Source organism: Strix aluco, chromosome 11 (genome assembly GCF_031877795.1).
Source record: "Strix aluco isolate bStrAlu1 chromosome 11, bStrAlu1.hap1, whole genome shotgun sequence".
NCBI lineage: Eukaryota > Metazoa > Chordata > Aves > Strigiformes > Strigidae > Strix > Strix aluco.
In genome coordinates, this window is record NC_133941.1 from 1,325,675 (window position 1) to 1,343,524 (window position 17,850).

At 47.1% G+C, this 17,850-nt stretch overlaps 1 protein-coding gene across 5 annotated transcripts; it reads left to right on the forward strand.

Moving 5' to 3' along the window:
• The first annotated feature begins 1,812 nt into the window (after nucleotides 1-1,812).
• On the forward strand, nucleotides 1,813-17,506 carry TPRA1 (transmembrane protein adipocyte associated 1). Of its 5 annotated transcripts, none has more exons than XM_074836801.1 (12): nucleotides 1,813-2,028; nucleotides 2,301-2,553; nucleotides 6,525-6,718; nucleotides 6,871-7,003; nucleotides 9,506-9,592; nucleotides 11,195-11,267; nucleotides 12,270-12,349; nucleotides 13,513-13,623; nucleotides 14,039-14,099; nucleotides 15,153-15,255; nucleotides 15,872-15,952; nucleotides 17,016-17,506. In XM_074836801.1, exons 2-12 carry the CDS (start codon nucleotides 2,506-2,508, stop codon nucleotides 17,248-17,250), a joined length of 1,206 nt encoding a protein of 401 aa, XP_074692902.1. In that variant the 5' UTR covers nucleotides 1,813-2,028; nucleotides 2,301-2,505; the 3' UTR covers nucleotides 17,251-17,506. The 5 variants fall into 5 exon arrangements, with proteins under 5 accessions (XP_074692902.1, XP_074692904.1, XP_074692903.1 ...); XM_074836803.1 differs by having other exon boundaries at nucleotides 1,815-2,028; nucleotides 2,301-2,524; XM_074836802.1 differs by lacking the exon at nucleotides 2,301-2,553 and having other exon boundaries at nucleotides 1,816-2,028.
• The last annotated feature ends 344 nt before the right edge of the window (nucleotides 17,507-17,850 follow it).

A 17,850-nucleotide genomic window follows, 5' to 3' on the forward strand; every position in this document is an offset into this window, starting at 1 on the left:
GCTGGGCTTTAGCCTCAAACTGAATCAGATGGAAAGAGCAGGTGGATTGGAAAGCAAAATCTCTCCTTCTGACACAGTTATGTGGGAGGTAACATGTTCAATTAGTTAGCGCCTGAGGCTACAAGTGAGAAGACATGGATTTTACTCCTGGCTCTGTTACCAAGGCACTTTTCAGACAGAAGCACTCCACCTCTCTTTAAACAGAAGCGTCCCTTCTATAACTCAGAGATGTTGGTGCCTGTCAAGCCTTCGAGCTTGGATCCCTAAATAGAACATGCAAAAATATTGCAACATATCATTAACCTGAACGACAGTGTGAGAAGAGACAAGCTAAGGACCGGCTTCTCCAGATGTCATTCCAAAGGCATGACACCAGCACAAAAACCTGTTTCAACCCAGTGGAAAATCAGAGGAATAGGGCTGAGGCAGGAAACACAGTCTCAGGGTACATCCTCCTCCACGAGGCTTGCTGCAGCGAAGCTGGAAGATTAAACCCGAGAAGAGGATCAAGCAGGCTGAAGTTGAGACAGATTTATGTGTGGGGTGGGTCTGAAACCCTCTGTGCGTGCTGTTTGCTGGAGCAGGGCACGCAAACTTGATTAATATAGGGATCTTTGAAAGAGGCGTAGGCTGTGTACAGCAAATTTCAGCTTAGCAAAAGCCTTGCTATAGAAGCAATCCCTAGAGCCCCAGGTGAACCACGGTTAGAAAACCATGCCAGAATTTATCCTCCAGTCCTTGAAATGACTCCAATAACAAGCATCCCCCCTGAAACTCTGTTCACAGTCAGACAGCTCTTACTACTGATATTTAGGCAGTTATTTCCTTTAATTTCCTTTTTAAATCTTGGCTCATTTATCCCAGTTGTCTCCTTGTTTAATAAACTCCTCTTTCCTTTGCCTGGTGTTTGCACCTCCAAATCCTGCTAATTGTTTATCGTGTTTCCCTTTAGCTGCGATTCTCCAAGCTATGCCGAGTTAGTTCAGTCAGCTTTAAACCTTCCTTACAAGCCAAACTCTCCAGGTTGTTAATTATTCTCCCCTGTAGGGATTTGATTATAGGATCTGGTCCGTGGAAGAAAATTATTAACTCTCCAGCCTTGAAATCAATAATTCTTCTAAGAAGTAGCCTGTTTCTTGCGGCCTTGGAGGTGTGCAGCGGTACGGGTGCTGGCCGACACGAGCGATTGCTGCTGGGTGTGGTGTTGGGTTGTGTGGGCTGGCCTGGGCGCTAACAGGCAGCTGGAACAGCCTGTGGCGAGGACAGGCCCGGGGGTCACTGCCCTACCTGTCCCCCACTCCACGCCAAGCTGGCGGCAGGGCCTGGCAGGCCCCGGGTGAGCCGCTGATGCCACGGCTCCTGTGCCGTGAGGAGGTGCGAGGGCAGGCCGGGCACAGGCTGCAGGCAGCCGAGAGCCACGGGGGTCCCACAGGGAGGTGGGTGAGCCCCAGCCTGGCCCGGGGGTGGATGGAGACCCCAGCTCGGCCTGGGGGAGAGCGAGAGGGGCCTGGGTAGACCTGGCCTCCAGGCAGTGCAATTCAGCATCGGGGGCTCATATGGAGAGCTTTGGTTTTGTTCCTCCCACCCGTTTCAGGACAGGCTCGGGGAGGGGGCTCAGCGCCCCGACGGCCAAGGCCAAGGCCGCCATCTGCTCCCCGTCCCGCAGGTGGAGGGATGGGGACAGAGCGCCTTTAAAACGCGGCAGGCCCGCCCCCCCAAGTCCCGCCTCCCGTCCCTTCCCATTGGCTCTCGCCTCTATTTCTTTGGCAGAACCCCCCCCTTTTGGGCTCTGATTGGCCCAAGTGACAGCCCCCTTGGGGACCCTCTCTCAATAGCGCCGCTGGACCCGGACGAAAAGGCCTCGGCTCGCCCCCTCTGGCGGCGCGGTGCTCTGCTTGAGCCGCTCTTCAGCGACGCTCCCTGGCTGAGGGGAGCGGTGGGGCCGGGGCCTGGGATGGCGGGGCTGGGCCCCCACGACTGAGCGCCGTCAGCGGGGAGGCAGGGCCGGGCGGGCCGGGCCCGCGGCGGGTAGGAGCGGGGCCGGCGCCGGGAGCGGGGCTTGCGGGGAGGGGCGCCGGGGCACCTCGACCCGGGGCGGCGGGGCCTGCCCCGGCGGCACGGCCTGGCTGCGGTGGGGGCCGCGGCCCGCGGAGGCAAGCGGCGGGGTAGTGCGAGGCCCCGCGGGGTGGCCGGGCTGCGGCAGTCGGCCCCGGGGGAGAGGGGGGCCGGAAGGTGCCTGTCAGGCTTCAGCAGCCCGCGCCTCGCTACCCAGCTGCCTTTTTTTTTTTTTTTGCATATAGGGATTGCGGCAGGAAAAAAAAAAAACCTTCGTGCCTTGCCTGGGGCGCTGCGGTTCTTCGGTTCCGGGCGGTGTCGGCTCCCAGGTTCCCGGTGGCCTGAGGGGACCTCGCTGCTCCCTGGGTTGTTGTCGTGCCCTTTGCAGACACTTCCGCAGGTCCCTGGAAGGCGGCTTGACGCCTCCTTTTGCAGCCCGGGAGCCCTCCTATGGCAGGAGCGTCCGGAGGTACCTTTGCCTCGCCTAAAGGGCAGAAAGTAATTGAAGATTTTTTCCCAGCTCTCTGGTTCATTCAGCAGCCTTTAAAGTAGACACTGCTTCCCTGCCAGCCTCGGGTGAAGCGACTCTGTACTGTTACTTTGCATCCCTTGCTGCTGCCTCGCTTGTTTGTGCACCTGCCTTCTACAGGGAAGAAAACCAAACCCAAAACAACAAAAAACTTGGGATACTTATTTCTGAAAGACCTCCCTGAACTGGGGTTCTCTGTCCGATGGTTTTGGATTATTGTTGAGACGTTTGCTTTTGGCATTTTTCTTTGGCTGTTTTTAGCATTGCAGTTCCTTTCTTTTTAAGTTTAGTTCGGAACGAGATGTGAGAAGGCAACTCAGAGGAAAGACATGTCCTAGATCAGTGGTGGAAAATCCCTGTTTTGTGAGTTCTAAGGGTGAAATGCAAAATGCAACCATTGTGACCAACAGTGAGGTTTGAAGAGCCATCTTAAAGAGAAGAAAAAAGGCATTTTTCTTTTTATTTTTGTTTTCTTTTTAAGCATTTAAGTTAACGAAGTAACAGGTGTATGTAAGCAGGGATCTGGACAGTGCAGTTTTTTCTTGCACAAATACAGTGTTTTAAGGAGCAATCTTAACCCTAGTATGATCTGTACTTGCAAGATTTTCTGATACTGTTTTCAGAAAGGAAGAAAACTTTCATTTTTTTATTAGCTGGAACTCTGCTAGTGTGTAATTCACCTTTATGCAGTGGGGCTTTGAGAGCACAGAGAATTGCCAGGGATTTGAGCCCTGAATTTCGCTGAGCTCTGGTACGGTTCCAGTGCCATGAATCAAACAACATCCCCTTGGTGAGGGGTGATCATTTTTGCTGAGCCTTCCCCAGCGCTGTCACGGCAACCCAGGAGTCACGCGGGCAGACTTGTGAGTCCAGCGCCTGGACAGAGGAATAGGCCTCTACCAGGTGAGGCTGACTTCAGCGGTAGTGTAGAAAACCATTTTATTTTGTTTTCTGGTGTATGGTGAATAGAGCTGCCTGCTAGAGGAAAAAGGGAGACCAGGACTGCGGCACTGGTTTCCTCTAACGTGGCTATGGGGTAATTTTACCCCCATTACGTCGGTTGGGCTGGCTGAACGGCCCCATGGAGGCAGGGTGTGGTGAGTGATCTCTTGGATATGCTCAGCTGACTGGATTTATTTTGGACTAGACGGGGCAGGGGTTTGGACAGGGTGCTGTAAGGAGCAGTGTTACTGAGGGTGACGAAGCCTAGCCGGATCCCTGCCATCAGTTCCTGGTCCTGTTGCCATGGAATTTTTGCTGGTGACTTGGACAGGAACAGGCCAGTTCTCCACATCCTTGCTGTAGGCCTTAGCTATTAGAAGAGCACTGACGATCATGCTGTCTGGCTGATGGCTTTGGCTGCCCTTTCTTATCACGTTGGATGTTCTGTTGCTCTGCTCTGTGTGTACTCCATCTTGGGAGGAAGAATAGGATACTAATACCAGGCAGCAGTCTGGGAGGTAAGCTTGATTCTGCTTTGCCCTTTGAAACCTTGTGACTGGAGCCCTGTTACATGTGGCCAACTCCTCTCCTTATCAGCAGCTTGCTGCTGTTGCATGATAGTGACAGCTTCTAGGGAAAAAGAATGGAGCCTGTTTGTTCTTTTCATAAGGAAGATTTCTTTCCTGTGTAATTCTCTCGCAGCTTTATACTCAAGCTCTTGTCAGTGTGACAGGCAGATCGAATTCTTTGTCCTGGAAGAGGTGTTAGGAGGTTGTGATGGTTTGCAGTTGATCTTGTTCTGCCCGTGCTCTCTGATGTTTTTCGGGTATGCTTTCCCAGCTTTTTAAAAAATTAGGTAGAATTTTTTCAGTGTTGGCAAATGTGAACACACTTGTCCTTGCTGCTACTGAGATGCAGTGGTGTTTCAGAGAAAGAGAATGGAGCAAAATTATTAACAGAAAATCATTCTTAACAGTGTCAGTTCCGGGAAGTGAGAAGCTGGAGGGAAGAGAGGACACTTCTGATAAGTCTGGAATGTGAAGGTTGTTTCCTGGAACCTCTACTAGAACTAGGATTTTTTGGCAGAGATTTTGCCATCACAGCACAAAGTTGATCCTTCCAGGTCTGCGTGTGTTTATTTAATGTGATGTCTCTTGTGCAGTACAGCATAGAGCAGTCGCAAAAGAAAAATCCCAGCTCAGCAAGTATCTGTGAGCATGGGTGAATCAAAGGGAGGGTTTGTTAGCTGAGGGTGGGATGGTCCCCTTACCCCTGGGAAGAGCCTCAGCCTCTGAAGAGAAAGAAGAGTCTGTGGCTGACGGTCTTGAGCAGTTTGTGGTGAAGGTGCTACTGAACTCTAAAAGCTCAACAGATGACACCGGGCTGTGCTGATTCTTTCCAACTTGTGAGTCACTTAGAACCTCGCCGGGAAAATACCTTCTGAGTCCTGTCATGGAGGCTGTCAGTTTGCCAGCCAGGGCTAAAGTCAAACAGGGAGAATTGTTTTGAGATAAACCCCGGGTTAACTGCAGCACACAGACTGCTGGAGTGCTGTCTCTGGCAATGTGCATCTTTAAGATGCTGGCTGATGGAGATGGGTTTTTTTTGAATCTGCGTGTGGTCTGTGACCACTTTGAGTGCCAGGAGAGATGACAGAACCTTGTATTTGTATTTGCCTTGTAGCTAGTCAAGTGCCTTACTGGTGAGGGTTGCTGCTTTAGGGTGGGAAGAAGAGTGGATTTGCACAAGGTGATATGTTGAATCAGGCTTAGTAAGGTAAATCAGGTCAAAACTCCAGTATATACTAACTCTGATCTAAAGTGCTGTGTGCCAGGGTTCACTTAAGCTTCCAAGGTGATGGTAGAACCAACAGAGGGATAAACTGCCACCGGCACGGGTGTGAAGCATGTGGAGCTTTACGGATGGCAGAGCAGAGTTTCCCTTGAGCTTCTGGAGGCACAGTTAATATCGCAGCAAAGTAGGGCCTGGGGGATGGACAGATGGTGGAAAAGATGTGAATGTTCTCTCAGGGAAGGCAGTACAAAAAAGTTTCATCAGGGGAATGGGAAGTTCTGCCTTGTCATCTTTCTGAGGGGCAGGGGAGGTGTAAGGTAGGGCAGGCGAAAGACCTGAGCTCCGACCGTAGCTCTCTGCTGCCTGTGGGTTTGACCTTAGGAAACCCATTAGATAGGACTGTGTCTGGTTCTGGGTTTGTAAACTACCAGTGATGATGCTGATCTGTGTCTGAGAAGGGCGATGCGATTGAGACTGGTGGATGGAAAGAAGCTGGAGAACTTTATGCTAGCAGGGTTTTAGGCGCTGGCTTTTCACAGCCTTACTGTCATGCTTAAAATCAGAATTGTTCTGATGTCTTGCAGAGGGTTAGAAGAAAAATGCTGAATCTTGGCTTTTGCCAGTGTTGGTTTTGGAAGATAAAAGAGTCTGTACAGTCCCTTTAGGTAAAAGTATGTGAGGCTCTCCCTGCTCCCAGACTGCAGCATTGGTAACAGCAACAGGTTTTAGGTAGGGGCCTTCATTTTTACTTTGCAATAGTTGAAATGAAATCATTGACTGTAACTTCTTGGTCTTGGCAGCTAGAATGGTAATTAACATTCTGGTACAGCAGGGTTTCTGTCTCCGTCTTGATGTCATGTGTTGCTGCTGAGTCTTGATTTCTTCTGTGAATCTGCCAAAGCTCAAAAAAATCACAAAATTTAATCCAACATACTATTACACTGTTTTGAGTGTGTTTGTTACCCTGATATCAGATAGTGGGTTTGTGCTGTCCACCGTAATGGCTGTGTGCAGAGTAAGGGCAGGTGACGTTTCATTGTGTAATACAGTCTTTCAGATGATGATAATTTGCGGTAACAAGCAGGAAGCAGTTGTGCAGGGCCCTAATGGCAGGGATGTACTTTTTAGCTCTGACTCACAACTGATTTAATGTTGCTTTTTGTCTCTGCTGTGGTTGTCTTGTGCTGCATTTGACCTGGACCAGAGGAAAGGCAGGATGTTCCAGTCTGTGATGGGATTCTCCATGTCTGACAACATCACACATTCGACTGCCCTGGTGACAGCACTGGATAATGTGACAACTTTGTCCCCGACAACAACGCAGGCGGTCAATGACACCAACATCACTGTGCCGCACAAGTGCCTGTTGCTGCTCTATGAGGACATTGGGAAGTCCAGGTGAGACGGAGGAAATGGGACCATGGCCTGACCCTGGGCGAGGGGAAAGAGCTTTTTTTTCTCAGAGTTTGGTTGAGAAGGGACTGGGGCTGGTGCCTTCCCTTCTGGATGCTGAAGAACAGGAAAAAACCTATTTTATTTACTTTTTGCAGAGTCCGCTACTGGGATCTTCTGCTCCTGGTTCCCAATGTGCTTTTCTTTATGTTTCTTCTCTGGAAGCTGCCCTCTGCCAGGGCCAAAATCCGGGTCACTTCCAGCCCAATCTTCACTACATTCTACATACTAGTGAGTACTGACTACTCTGTGCTTTTGAACTGATGAGTGAGTGGTTTTTTTTATTACCACTCATGAACAATATCACTGAACTAGTGGAGAGAGAGACCCTAGACCAGATCTTGCAGGGAAAAAAACTATTTTTAGTTGAAGGTGTACTACAAGAAGTAAACAGATTTTTTTTTCACTGTCTGAATTCTGGTTTTCACAGATTCTGGGACCATAACTGCTGGATTTGAGTGGATTTTGTTCTCCTGTGGTGATTTTTTTTTCTTTGTTGCTTTGTTGTCTTGGAATCTAGTATCTTACACTTTCCTTGCTCCTTGCAGTAAGTAGCATGTGACACAAAAACAGCTTCGCACTGAGCCTGTGGGAAGTGAAACGCTGGAGAATAATTTGTGTGAAGCTGTTGAAAAGCTTGGTCATCTGCTGTAGAAAATGTTGTGACAGGGTTCTGGTTAGTCTGGGAATGTAGAAACCCAGCCCTGCTAGTTTCTTTCCCATCATATCAAAGTGGTTGCTGACTTGATGATGTTCTTGGTACTTTTTAAGGTGGAAACAGAATCTATAGGCAGTACAGTTACAGTTCTCAAACATCTAAGATCTTGTCTGTTCTCTCCCCAGTTTAAAAAGGCATGGGCAACTTTTGATCACATTAAGGTAGTCTCTTTAGTAAGCTCTGAACATCATACCTATTAACTGTGATACTGGTCACAGGGCGTGGTAAATGCAGCCAAGAACCTACCTGAATTTTTTTAAAAATATCATTCAGAAGCTTTATCATAGATGCTTTTTGAGATCCTGGCTTTCCTCAGTGTGTAGCATAATCCGCTTGCTCTTCCTCGGTGAGATCAGGACAGGTTGTAGAAGTAAAGGTGTGTTTGACTTGGGTTAGGTGAGAGATATCCTTCCTTGGGCTGCGCACAGCTATGGCATGGCAAAACCCAAGAAGCATCAAAACCAAACCTGAGCTTGTAGCCTTAACTGAATCTTTGGTGGGAAGTCTTGTTAGCTCTTTCAGGCCTGGAGTGTGGGCACTGGGCTTGTGCACAGTTTTGGATAACCAGGTATACACACATACACTCTCCTAATTTTTTAATATATTACCAGCCATTTCTGGTCTGGATTTAAATCTTCCTTTATGCTTCCAATAGTGCACATGGCTCAGTAGGAGGTTCATGCCAGAGGCTTTGAGAAGCAAAGCTGATAAACCAAAGGGAAGAAAAAAGTGAACTGACTATGCTGTTGACTTTTTCAAAACAGAGAGAGAAGCAGAAAGTGAAGCAGCCTGAGAGGAAAATGCTTTCATTCAGTTTGATCTTCTGGAGTATGTTATTGGGAAATGAGGATGGAAGTGTGTTCTATGAGGATTTCCTTTCAAGTGGCTGTTTGTCATGTCTTGAGGGAATGCTTTCTTGTGGAATCAGTGATTAAAACAAAGTTAATAGATTGGAAAGAGTCTCTACCTACTTGGAGGTGAAGCAAAAAGGGTGTGTTTTCCTCTCCAGTGAGTTGTTGCTGCTCTAGAACACATTCAGAGACCCTTCTTTATTTGTCAGTGTTTTGTCCCAGAGTTTTCCACCCCAGGAGGGAGTATTGTATTATTATTTTATGCCATTTGTGTCCCTTAGTCTAAGGAGGAATTATTCAGCTGTAGGTGGCTTATTGGTCATTTCCATTCTCCAACCACCTTAGAATCAGCTTGGACTGTCTTCGTTCTCTGACAGATTTAGCTGTCTCATACCTGCACTATTAGAATTAGCCCATGACTTGGAGAATTTTATCTGGAAAAATCTGCTTTCTTAGAGTGTAAGTCTGCACAGCAGAGGGTAGATATATCTGACTGAGCTCTTAATTCCATAGTATGGCTGTGACAGCACTGGACTTGGTAAATCAGCCATGCTGAGCTCCATGCTGTGATGCTTAAATGGTATATGACCTGACTTGGGTATCTCTGTGTTGCACTAAGATGTTTTAAAGCTGTTGCCTGCAGCTGACTTCTTTTTCTTTGCATTCCTGAGCATTGTCAGTGTTGAGTGAGAGAACTACAGATTTTAGTTTTGTCACAGATCTGAAGTGTGGTAGCTGGTATCAAGTGGCTTCTGTTATCTGATGGGATTGGTTTATTCTGTCATACCAAGCACTTGCTCTTGTAATTTGGAGGGATATAGTTTTTGTCTGTTTTTTCTCCTCCCCTGCCCCAGTCGATTGAAAGGTGTGAAGATTGTTTGCCTGTAAAGATACTGTTGTAAGGAGAGGGTGAGACCTCTTCAGAGCTCTTTAATCTGACAGTTGAGGAAATTTGTTCCTTCCTAAATTCTAAACCAGTAATCCTACATCTAGCAGGCCTGAGGAATCTTCTTCAGCAAATTAACTCTAATCTGCTACAGGAAATCCTTAGCACACATTGTCAGGATTGAAAGATGACCTAGAAATGGTATTCCAAAAGGGTTTCTGGTCACTACTGCATATGTGCCTTTTGACATGAGCTCACTTTGGTATCTTTTTGTGTAGGTATTTGTGGTGGCTTTAGTTGGTATTGCCCGTGCTGTTGTCTCCATGACTGTGAGTGCCTCTGATGCTGCCACAGTTGCTGATAAGGTAGGTACAACACTGATTTTAGAGGCTCTGCTTTGTGCAGTTTTGATCCCAGCAGCAGTCTGCCATGGCTTTCCTTTTATGTGCAGACAAGAAGAATGTTGGGTTTTTTCAGTACTCATAGCTATGTGTACTATGGTATCCTGTTCTGATAGTTGTATCTAAATGATCACAACATCCAGGGCTGTAAAACAATGGACTTCCTAAAACAGACACACAAATAGCGGCAGCAAAGCTTTCCTGTTGCAAGGATGGAATGACTCTGCTTTGCAAGAGCTGAACATTCAGATACATTTAGTGGATAGGCAAGACCTGGCCTTTGTTACTCTTGCAATATTTGAGTGGCTCTTTGAAAAATACTGAATTCTTTTGTATTGGAAGCAAATAAAACAGAATTCCCTTTGGAGACTGATAGCTGAATGTCCTTGCAGCCACTCTGAGCACAGGACAATCCTTTAGCAAACAGGAAATAGCTTTGTACCTGCTGTTCCTTTGTAGTCATTTGACTTTTAGCAGAATATTACCTGAAACAAAAAGCTCTGTAGTTCTTGAACTGCTAGAGGAAGATGAGCCACTCTCAGAGTACAGGTCTTCTGACTTTATTCTCTGGGATCAGTGTGGTTCTTTCGCTTTTCCCTTCAGTCTTACCTGCCAGAGCATTGTAATGCACTGCTTGTTGTGAGTGGCTGGATGTTTGTAGCATTTTCATTCAGCTCTGTTGAATAGATGTAGGTCCAGGACTTGAATAATGGAGAAGAGGAGAGAAGGTGCTTTTCTTCAGTTCTGTTGGTATTGCTGCTAAGTGCACCTTGCTGGGAAGTCGTGCAAGTAGGACAGATACTCTGTCAATTTTTCCTGTACACATGTTCTATTTTCTCTCATGTATATATGTACACACACTGTGTTTTCTGAGATTAGAAGTGTCTTATCAAACGCCTCTTAAAATATTGTGTATCTTCGAGAGAGTGCCATTCAGTGTTCAGAGGAAAAGGATTAATAAGCCAGAATCTGGGTTCTTGTTCTAGGTTTGGCACTGATTTATTGCATGACTACCTGGAAGGTTGCCTCACCTGCTGTTTTTTTGGTCTTGTTTCACCAAATAAAACATGGGAATGAAAATAACAAGCTGGAAGTGGGAGGTCTTTAGAGTTGAATGTGATTTAGGTTTAGGGACCAGTAGCTGTGGAGAAGTGCAGAGTTTGTTCAGTCATAACTGTACTGCAGAATCTACTGCTTTAAGAACTGGCCCTGTTTAATGTTTTACTTTTGAGGTCTTGGGTTTGTGCTCCTTGGGAGTACAGCAGAGAGAACACATCCAGACAAGCGACAGATCCTCAAGTGTGGCAAACAATGGCCACTTCCTCTCTCCGTAGGCCTGCTATTTGCTCGCTCCCACACAACTGTTCTGTTTCACAGGCATGGACAGGACACGGAACAAGCATATAATTAGTATCCCCGCAAAGCATGAGGCAGGTTTGTGGAAATGACCTGCTCCATTCAGAGGCTGCCATCCCCTGCAGCAGAGAGTGGGGTTTTGCTGTATTAACTTCCGACTGGTTCCTGGCTCTGTCTAATCATGTTTGTCTGGTTTCTGTTATCCCTCAGATCCTGTGGGAGATCACGAGGTTCTTCCTTCTGGCGATTGAACTGAGTGTGGTGATTCTAGGCCTTGCCTTTGGTATGTGTCAGGAGGTTTTTTGAGTGCTTTGAATGTTTCCTATTCCCTTTCTTTCCACTGGGACTGCATCTGTAAGTTTGTGGAGATGCTGATTCTGTTAAGTGAAGGAGCTCTAGAATAAAGACAAAGAACAAATTTGGGAGCTTTAGTTAGAAATGGCTGAAAGCCTGGTTATATTACAGATCTATGACTTGTGCAGTTGCAGGGTTTATATGTGCTTTGTCCTGCGTGCATGCGGTGAAGGAGTGGACAGCTTAGGTGAAGAAGACTTATGCAAAGATCAACAGTCTGATCTTTGCTTCAACTCCATTTTATTTAAGATGGTTCCTTTGGGGGTGCTTCTATCCCCTCCTTGGTTGGTTTGATGGATCCTGGCTTCATTCAAATGCTTCAACTGTAGCTGCAATCTAACTCTACTTTTTTCAGTTGTACAAGTGAAAATGCTGTTTGGAGCACCTCTTCCTGTGGGTCAAAAGTAGAGGAGAGGGCTTGGTAGGTGTCACTGCATCTGCCAGGGGGACAGCTGAGTGCTAGCTCTTTCATCTTTTGAGGGCTCATAGAATAATTTGGGTTGGAAGGAGCTTCTGGAGGTTGCTCCAGCATTTTCCAGTGCAGATTTCTGTAAATTATGTAAGCCCATTTCCCCTGCTCTAACCCAGTCTCCCATTCCCTGAGAAGAAACTTTATAACATCTTGGTGTATATGATGCTGGAATCATTCCTGACCTTTTTTTTTTAGTAACCCCAGTAGGACTTAGTTACTTTCTCTATATTAGTGTGAGCAGGAGGAAAGTAAGCTAAAACCTGTTTTGTAAGTATTATTTTGTCTGTGAAAGGCTCAACTCTCCAAAAGGGAAGCAGTTTCTAGCGGTTAAGTGAGCTTTAACCTTTCCTTGAATGCCCTTGGAAATACAGATGTTTTCCTCTATTAGTTTTGGAGAGAAATGATTTTTACCAGGGCTGGGATCACATCCTCAGTCACTTCTGTATTCCTGAATTCCAGGTCACCTGGAGAGCAAGTCGAGTGTGAAACGTGTTCTGGCAATCACTACAGTGCTGTCTCTGGCATATTCTGTCACCCAGGTGAGTAGTATGTTGGAGCAGAAGAATTAGTCTTTGCGAAAGAGGGGACTTAGCTTGGAGTTAGGCAGTTAGATGTGGGACTCCTCTCTGAAAAGTGGCAGCTTTGCTCCTTGGATGAGGTTTTGGGGGAAGACTGGGTGCTTGTGGCAACGTATGAGGATCCCCAGAGCGCATACCAGACTCGTCCTCTTTATGGCATGATTGGGTCAGGCGAGGTGAAGAAATGAGATGAGCTTTAGATGGATTGCCTTGTTTAGCAAATCTTGGAACAGGAGTGAGAGGTCTTTCACACCAGAGCCACAAGTTCTGGCCTCAAGTGCCAGAAAAACTAGATGAAGAGACCTGAGGTGTGCTTGGCAGATAAGGGCAGTGCAGTGGGGCTCTTGTCTCCTGACTCTTGGAGAGCTGGGAGCTCTTGCTTCCCTCAGACTAGCAGCTGGCTTGCTGGCTCAGTTTATTAGCTGTGTCTCCATCTCTCTGGACAATGCAGTATGTGTCTGGGTTTATTGTTCTCGGGATGTGAGTGGTCAGCCCTGTGTCTCTATACTTGGGGCAGCTCCAGAATAACACAGAGATCTTTGTTCTGTGACCAGGCTCTTGCTTGTGTAGGCAGTGAGCTGATCATTACCACATGATAAAGCTGGAGGAGCCTCATTAAATATCAAGTGTTTGAGCTATATCTGGGTTCAGGAGTGCTTACAAGCACTTTTCTCTCTCCCCTGTCTGTATGGTAGCTTCTGTTTTTTCAGGAATTCAAGTGAATGAGACAGTGCCCTTTCCCAATTCTTGCGCAAGTGTGGGCTTTTATACCCTGAATGTTTCAGCAGGAAAGGTCTAATTTAGAGATGGAAACAGAACTCTCAGTCTATTTCAGACAACTGCTTGCATCCCCTGTCCCTTCATTCAGTCTCCTGGAAATGTCATCGATGCTGGTTTCCTTCAGATGCAGATTCCTGCCACTTTTTTCTTCCCCTCACTTATGTCTTCAGTTTCTTCCTCTTTTTCTGTGTGAGCTTAACTTGGTCTAAGCAGGGCACTGGTTGGCTCTTAGGTGGCAGTGACAGCTGTTGTGTGGACTTCTTTAAATACAGTCTCCCTTGTCCAGACACCCGCTCTAGGAGGATGCTGCTGGTGACAGAATCGTGTTGGTGCTTCTCTCCTAGGGCACCCTGGAAATCCTGTACCCTGATGCCCACCTCTCAGCGGAAGACTTCAACATCTACGGCCATGGAGGGAGACACTTTTGGCTTGCCAGCTCCTGTTTCTTCTTTCTGGTAAGTACTGGGCATGTGTTATGCACTCTGATAGCTCCTTTGTATTTTCTAAATGGGGCAAGGAGGAGGATTGGTGTGTAATAAGGCCCTAGTCTCCCTCCTGCCTGATACAGTGCAGCACTGATGCTTCTCAAGTGGCAGGGAAGCTGAAGCAAGAAAGGCGTGGTGTGAGCTGTGGCAGCTGAACTCTGATGTTCTTCACTCCCTTGTTTCTCCGTGATCAGCCTTTTTGTGCTGATGGGGGTGAGGTGTGGGGCCTCCAGGTCTGCACCATCTGTGCTGGGTTTGATAGCAGGGGTCTGTGCCTCTGTCCCGAGACATCTAGGACATGTGTGACACCACACACCGTCCCTGCAAAGATTGTGGAGTTCAGTTGCCAAGCAGCCATGGAACAGTTAGTTCTTTGTCTCAACAGGTCTATTCCTTGGTGGTGATTCTCCCAAAAACTCCTCTGAAAGACCGGATTTCTCTGCCCTGTAAGTGACTGTAGTGTGTGCCATAGTGTAGATGGAGACAGCACCAGGATAAAACATAGGTGGGGGTAAGAGGTTCTTGTATGTGGCAGTGCTGCACATCCCACTCTCTCGGGGTACAGATCCATGGCAAAGGACTGATAAGTTATCCCTGGAAAAAGTGTGCTGTGCCTTTTGGAGAGGGGAGTAAGAGCAATTACTCTGCTACTTCAGTAGCTAAACAATTACATTAAGAAAACAAGATCGTCTCCTCAGTTCATGATACAGATGTAATGTAAATATATAATCTTCAGAGCGCCTTAAGAAATGGTTTCTTAATAATAGCTTCCTTTGAAATGCATGTATGATGTTAAAGAGTACATGCTGGTCATCCCCTGGGAAGGAAAGGCTAATTGGGAGCTTCTTAATCATTTTTATCTAGGCATTTACTTTATTAAGATGCTTCTCTTGTTTTTCTTTTTGTTGCAGAATATCTGCAGTTTTTGAACAGGGAGAGAAGCTGTTACTAAGATGTTTGCATTGGGCTGTTCTCTCGCTAAGTGGTGTTGGTGTCCATGTGTGGGTACCCTGAGGGAGTGGATCTGTGTGGTGCACGCCGCAGGCAGGTGGTCCTGGGCTCCATCTGCCTGGTGTCCTGCACACCCTGCTGCTCCTGTCCAGGTTTCCTGAGCAGTTTTGTTAGTGCTGTACATTGGAAGGGCACAGCTTCTGGTTCAGCTGTGGGGTTTTTGTTTCTTACATTCAGTTCTGTGATTTCACACTGGCTCCAGATGCTTGCCTATAAAACCTTTGCATGTGTTGCTATGACCATGTGTTTTCAAAACCCATCTTGTGCGTGTGTGTGCACGTGCAGAAGAGTGGGGTTTAGTTCCCTGTACCTCCATCAGTCCTGCCAGCATGGGACAGGAAAATGCAGTCAGTCTTAATTCTTCAGGAATTCTTAAACAGGCAGGATGGCGAGATGCTTGTGTTGGGTTCACCATCTCCATCAAACAGATTTGCACTGGGATGGGGCTTATGAGGTTGAGCTTCATCTGTGTCGTGTCTTTCCCACAGCCAGGAAGAGTTTTTATGTTTATGCTGGGATCCTGGCACTGCTGAACCTGGTGCAGGGCCTGGGCAGTGCCCTCCTCTGTGTGGATATCATAGAAGGACTGTGGTATGTGTGCAGGGGGAGGTCTGCAGCCCCGTTTCTCGTGTTGCATTTGAGTGTCCTTCAACATGGCCTCTCCCAAGAAAACAAACCTGTGCTGTGTTCCTAAGAAGGAATAAAGCTGTTGGTTCTGTTTTGTGCCGAAAGCCCTCTGAGCAGTCAGGAAGGTCACAGGGGAGAGGGGTGTGGAGCTGCGTGCCCTGCAGCGGTCTCCGGGTGGTCAGTGATAGTAGTAGTTTGAATCCACTGATGCCTGGCCATTGGCTTGGGTTTCATAGGTAATAAGGGAGGAAATAGTGTTTGCTAGAAATAGCATGGAGATACCCTTACTCATCTCTGGAGTTCTGCAGGGATCAGTGTCACTTCTGTGAATCAAAATTGGGAGCACTGAGACTGCTCTTGGTCAGACCTGAGGTCTTGGCATGGTTCCCCCTGTCTAGGAGCAGTGACACATGCTGATGGCAATGTCTGTTACTTTGCCTCAGTTTTAATTTGTTTAGCACTTTTCTTGTCCTCTGCTTGGACACTCTGGAGGAAAATTGGATCATTCTGGGGGGATGTGAGTGGTGTTACACAGCTGTATTGTGCCAAACGCCTTCATGTTCCCTTTTGCTGTTGACAGCTGTGTTGATGCCACCACCTTCCTTTACTTCAGCTTCTTTGCACCTCTCATCTATGTGGCGTTCCTGAAAGGCTTCTTTGGGTGAGTAGCCATAAACAGCAGTTGAGAAGGGTATACATTGTCATTTAATAGTTTTGCACACAAGTTCTCCCCATCTGCAGAATAAAGGCAGTGACTAGAATGCCAGTTAGGGAACTAGTTTTTAATTTCTGACCTTGAGGTTTTTCTTATGTGACCTAGGGCTGCTCGCTTCTATCCAAGTCTACTTTTGTATGCAAGGTAGAGCTGATAGCTATATTCCTCTCAAACATTTATGAGGATCACTTCTTCAGTGTCTGCATCCTGTTTAGTCCAAAGTTTTTCTGCTGAAGTTGTTAACTAAATGCTTAATGAGAAATTGAGTCCCGGAAGATTAAATGGTCTTCTGGGTGAGTTCTGGGATAGGTTTGTAGAAAGGATCTAGGGTTAGGTCACTCTTTGGCTGAGGACTCATCTACGGTGGGCCCAGGAGTCACCGCTTAAAAGCACTCGGGAGCGTGATTCCTGGGTCAGGCTTGCCACCGTGTGGCCACTCGGAGGAGATGCATCTTGGTAGGAAAAACCGAGTGTTTTATCGTCCATAAGCAAGAAACAGCAGGCTTTAAAATAACTAAGAACATAAAGTACTCCTAAAATATCAAAACGTGCCTCTGCTGCCTTCTGAAATCAGAGGGAACAGCGTCTGAAGCTAGAGATACAAACACTTGTGGATCAGGAGTTTCTATTTTCGTTTCCCTGATGCGCACAGATGGAACTTGAGGCGGGCTCCCGTTCTGCTGGTGTCAGTAGCCAGGCTGCTGTGGAGTCCAGTGGCAGGGATGCTGTTGCCCTCGGTAATTCAGAACTCCCAAAGATGAGAACTCTTTTCCCACACTAGTCAGGATTCTGCTGGTTTAATTTCTCTTAGGTGGCTTAGTCCAGAGCTACATTTAGCATTACTTCATGGCAATTCCTCTGCTAGGTGTATTTCAAGACTGAAAGCTAATGTGGAGAGTTCTTAGGGTCCGAATACACGATTTTGTAGTGCTGCTGAGTTTCAGTTAAGGATAAGTGGGTGTGAGACTACATTGCTTAAGCACGTATTTTAAATCTTTAATCACTCCAGGTCTGAACCGAAGATCCTTTTCTCCTACAAATGTCAGGTGGATGAGCCTGAGGATGTGGATGTGCACCTGCCCCACCCTTATGCTGTTGCCAAGAAGGAAGGAATGGATTCTGGGTTCTACTCCAGCACTCAGATTGACACCACAGCCTACCTGGACGACGTGGCCTCTATGCCGTATCACGTGGGCAGCATCAACAGCATAGACAGTGACCGCTGGAAAGCCATCAATGCCTAGGGCAGAGCTACCTGCTTCACACGATGCCTCGTTCCTTTCCTTCCAAACTACCCGGTACCACAGCTGTTAGGATGTCTGTTGGAAATCTGCCCTTGGCTATCTGCCATGGCTCTCCTCCCTTCCTTAGGATTTCCAAAACATATTGTGGAACTAAGTCGGCAGCCCAAATTCTGTTGGAAAGAACGTTTTCTGTCGCTACCTGAGAACAATGTAGAACAGTTTTGTTCATAAACCTATAAACACTGAACCTTCCTGATCCTCTGTGTTCTGGATGTGAATATGACCCAGAAGACAGGCTTGACTGGCACCTCTTCCTTCTCAATGACTGAAATCACTTGTCTGCCAATCAGAGGAATGGCGTTTAGGGATGAGGGTGTTGATTTGTCTGCTGTATTGTACATACATAGAAACAGTTAGGTGGTTGAAACCAAAGATGGTCTTCCTGGGCTCTTTCAAGCAGCGTGGTTGCCTGGGTCTTGTCATAATGCAACAAGCGTAGGTGGTGATAACAGTGCAGGAAGAGGGAAGCTGGTCAGCTGGGCTCATCTCTGGTTTTAGCTAATACTGCTGAAAACCATGAATTGCAGTTACCAGGGGTTA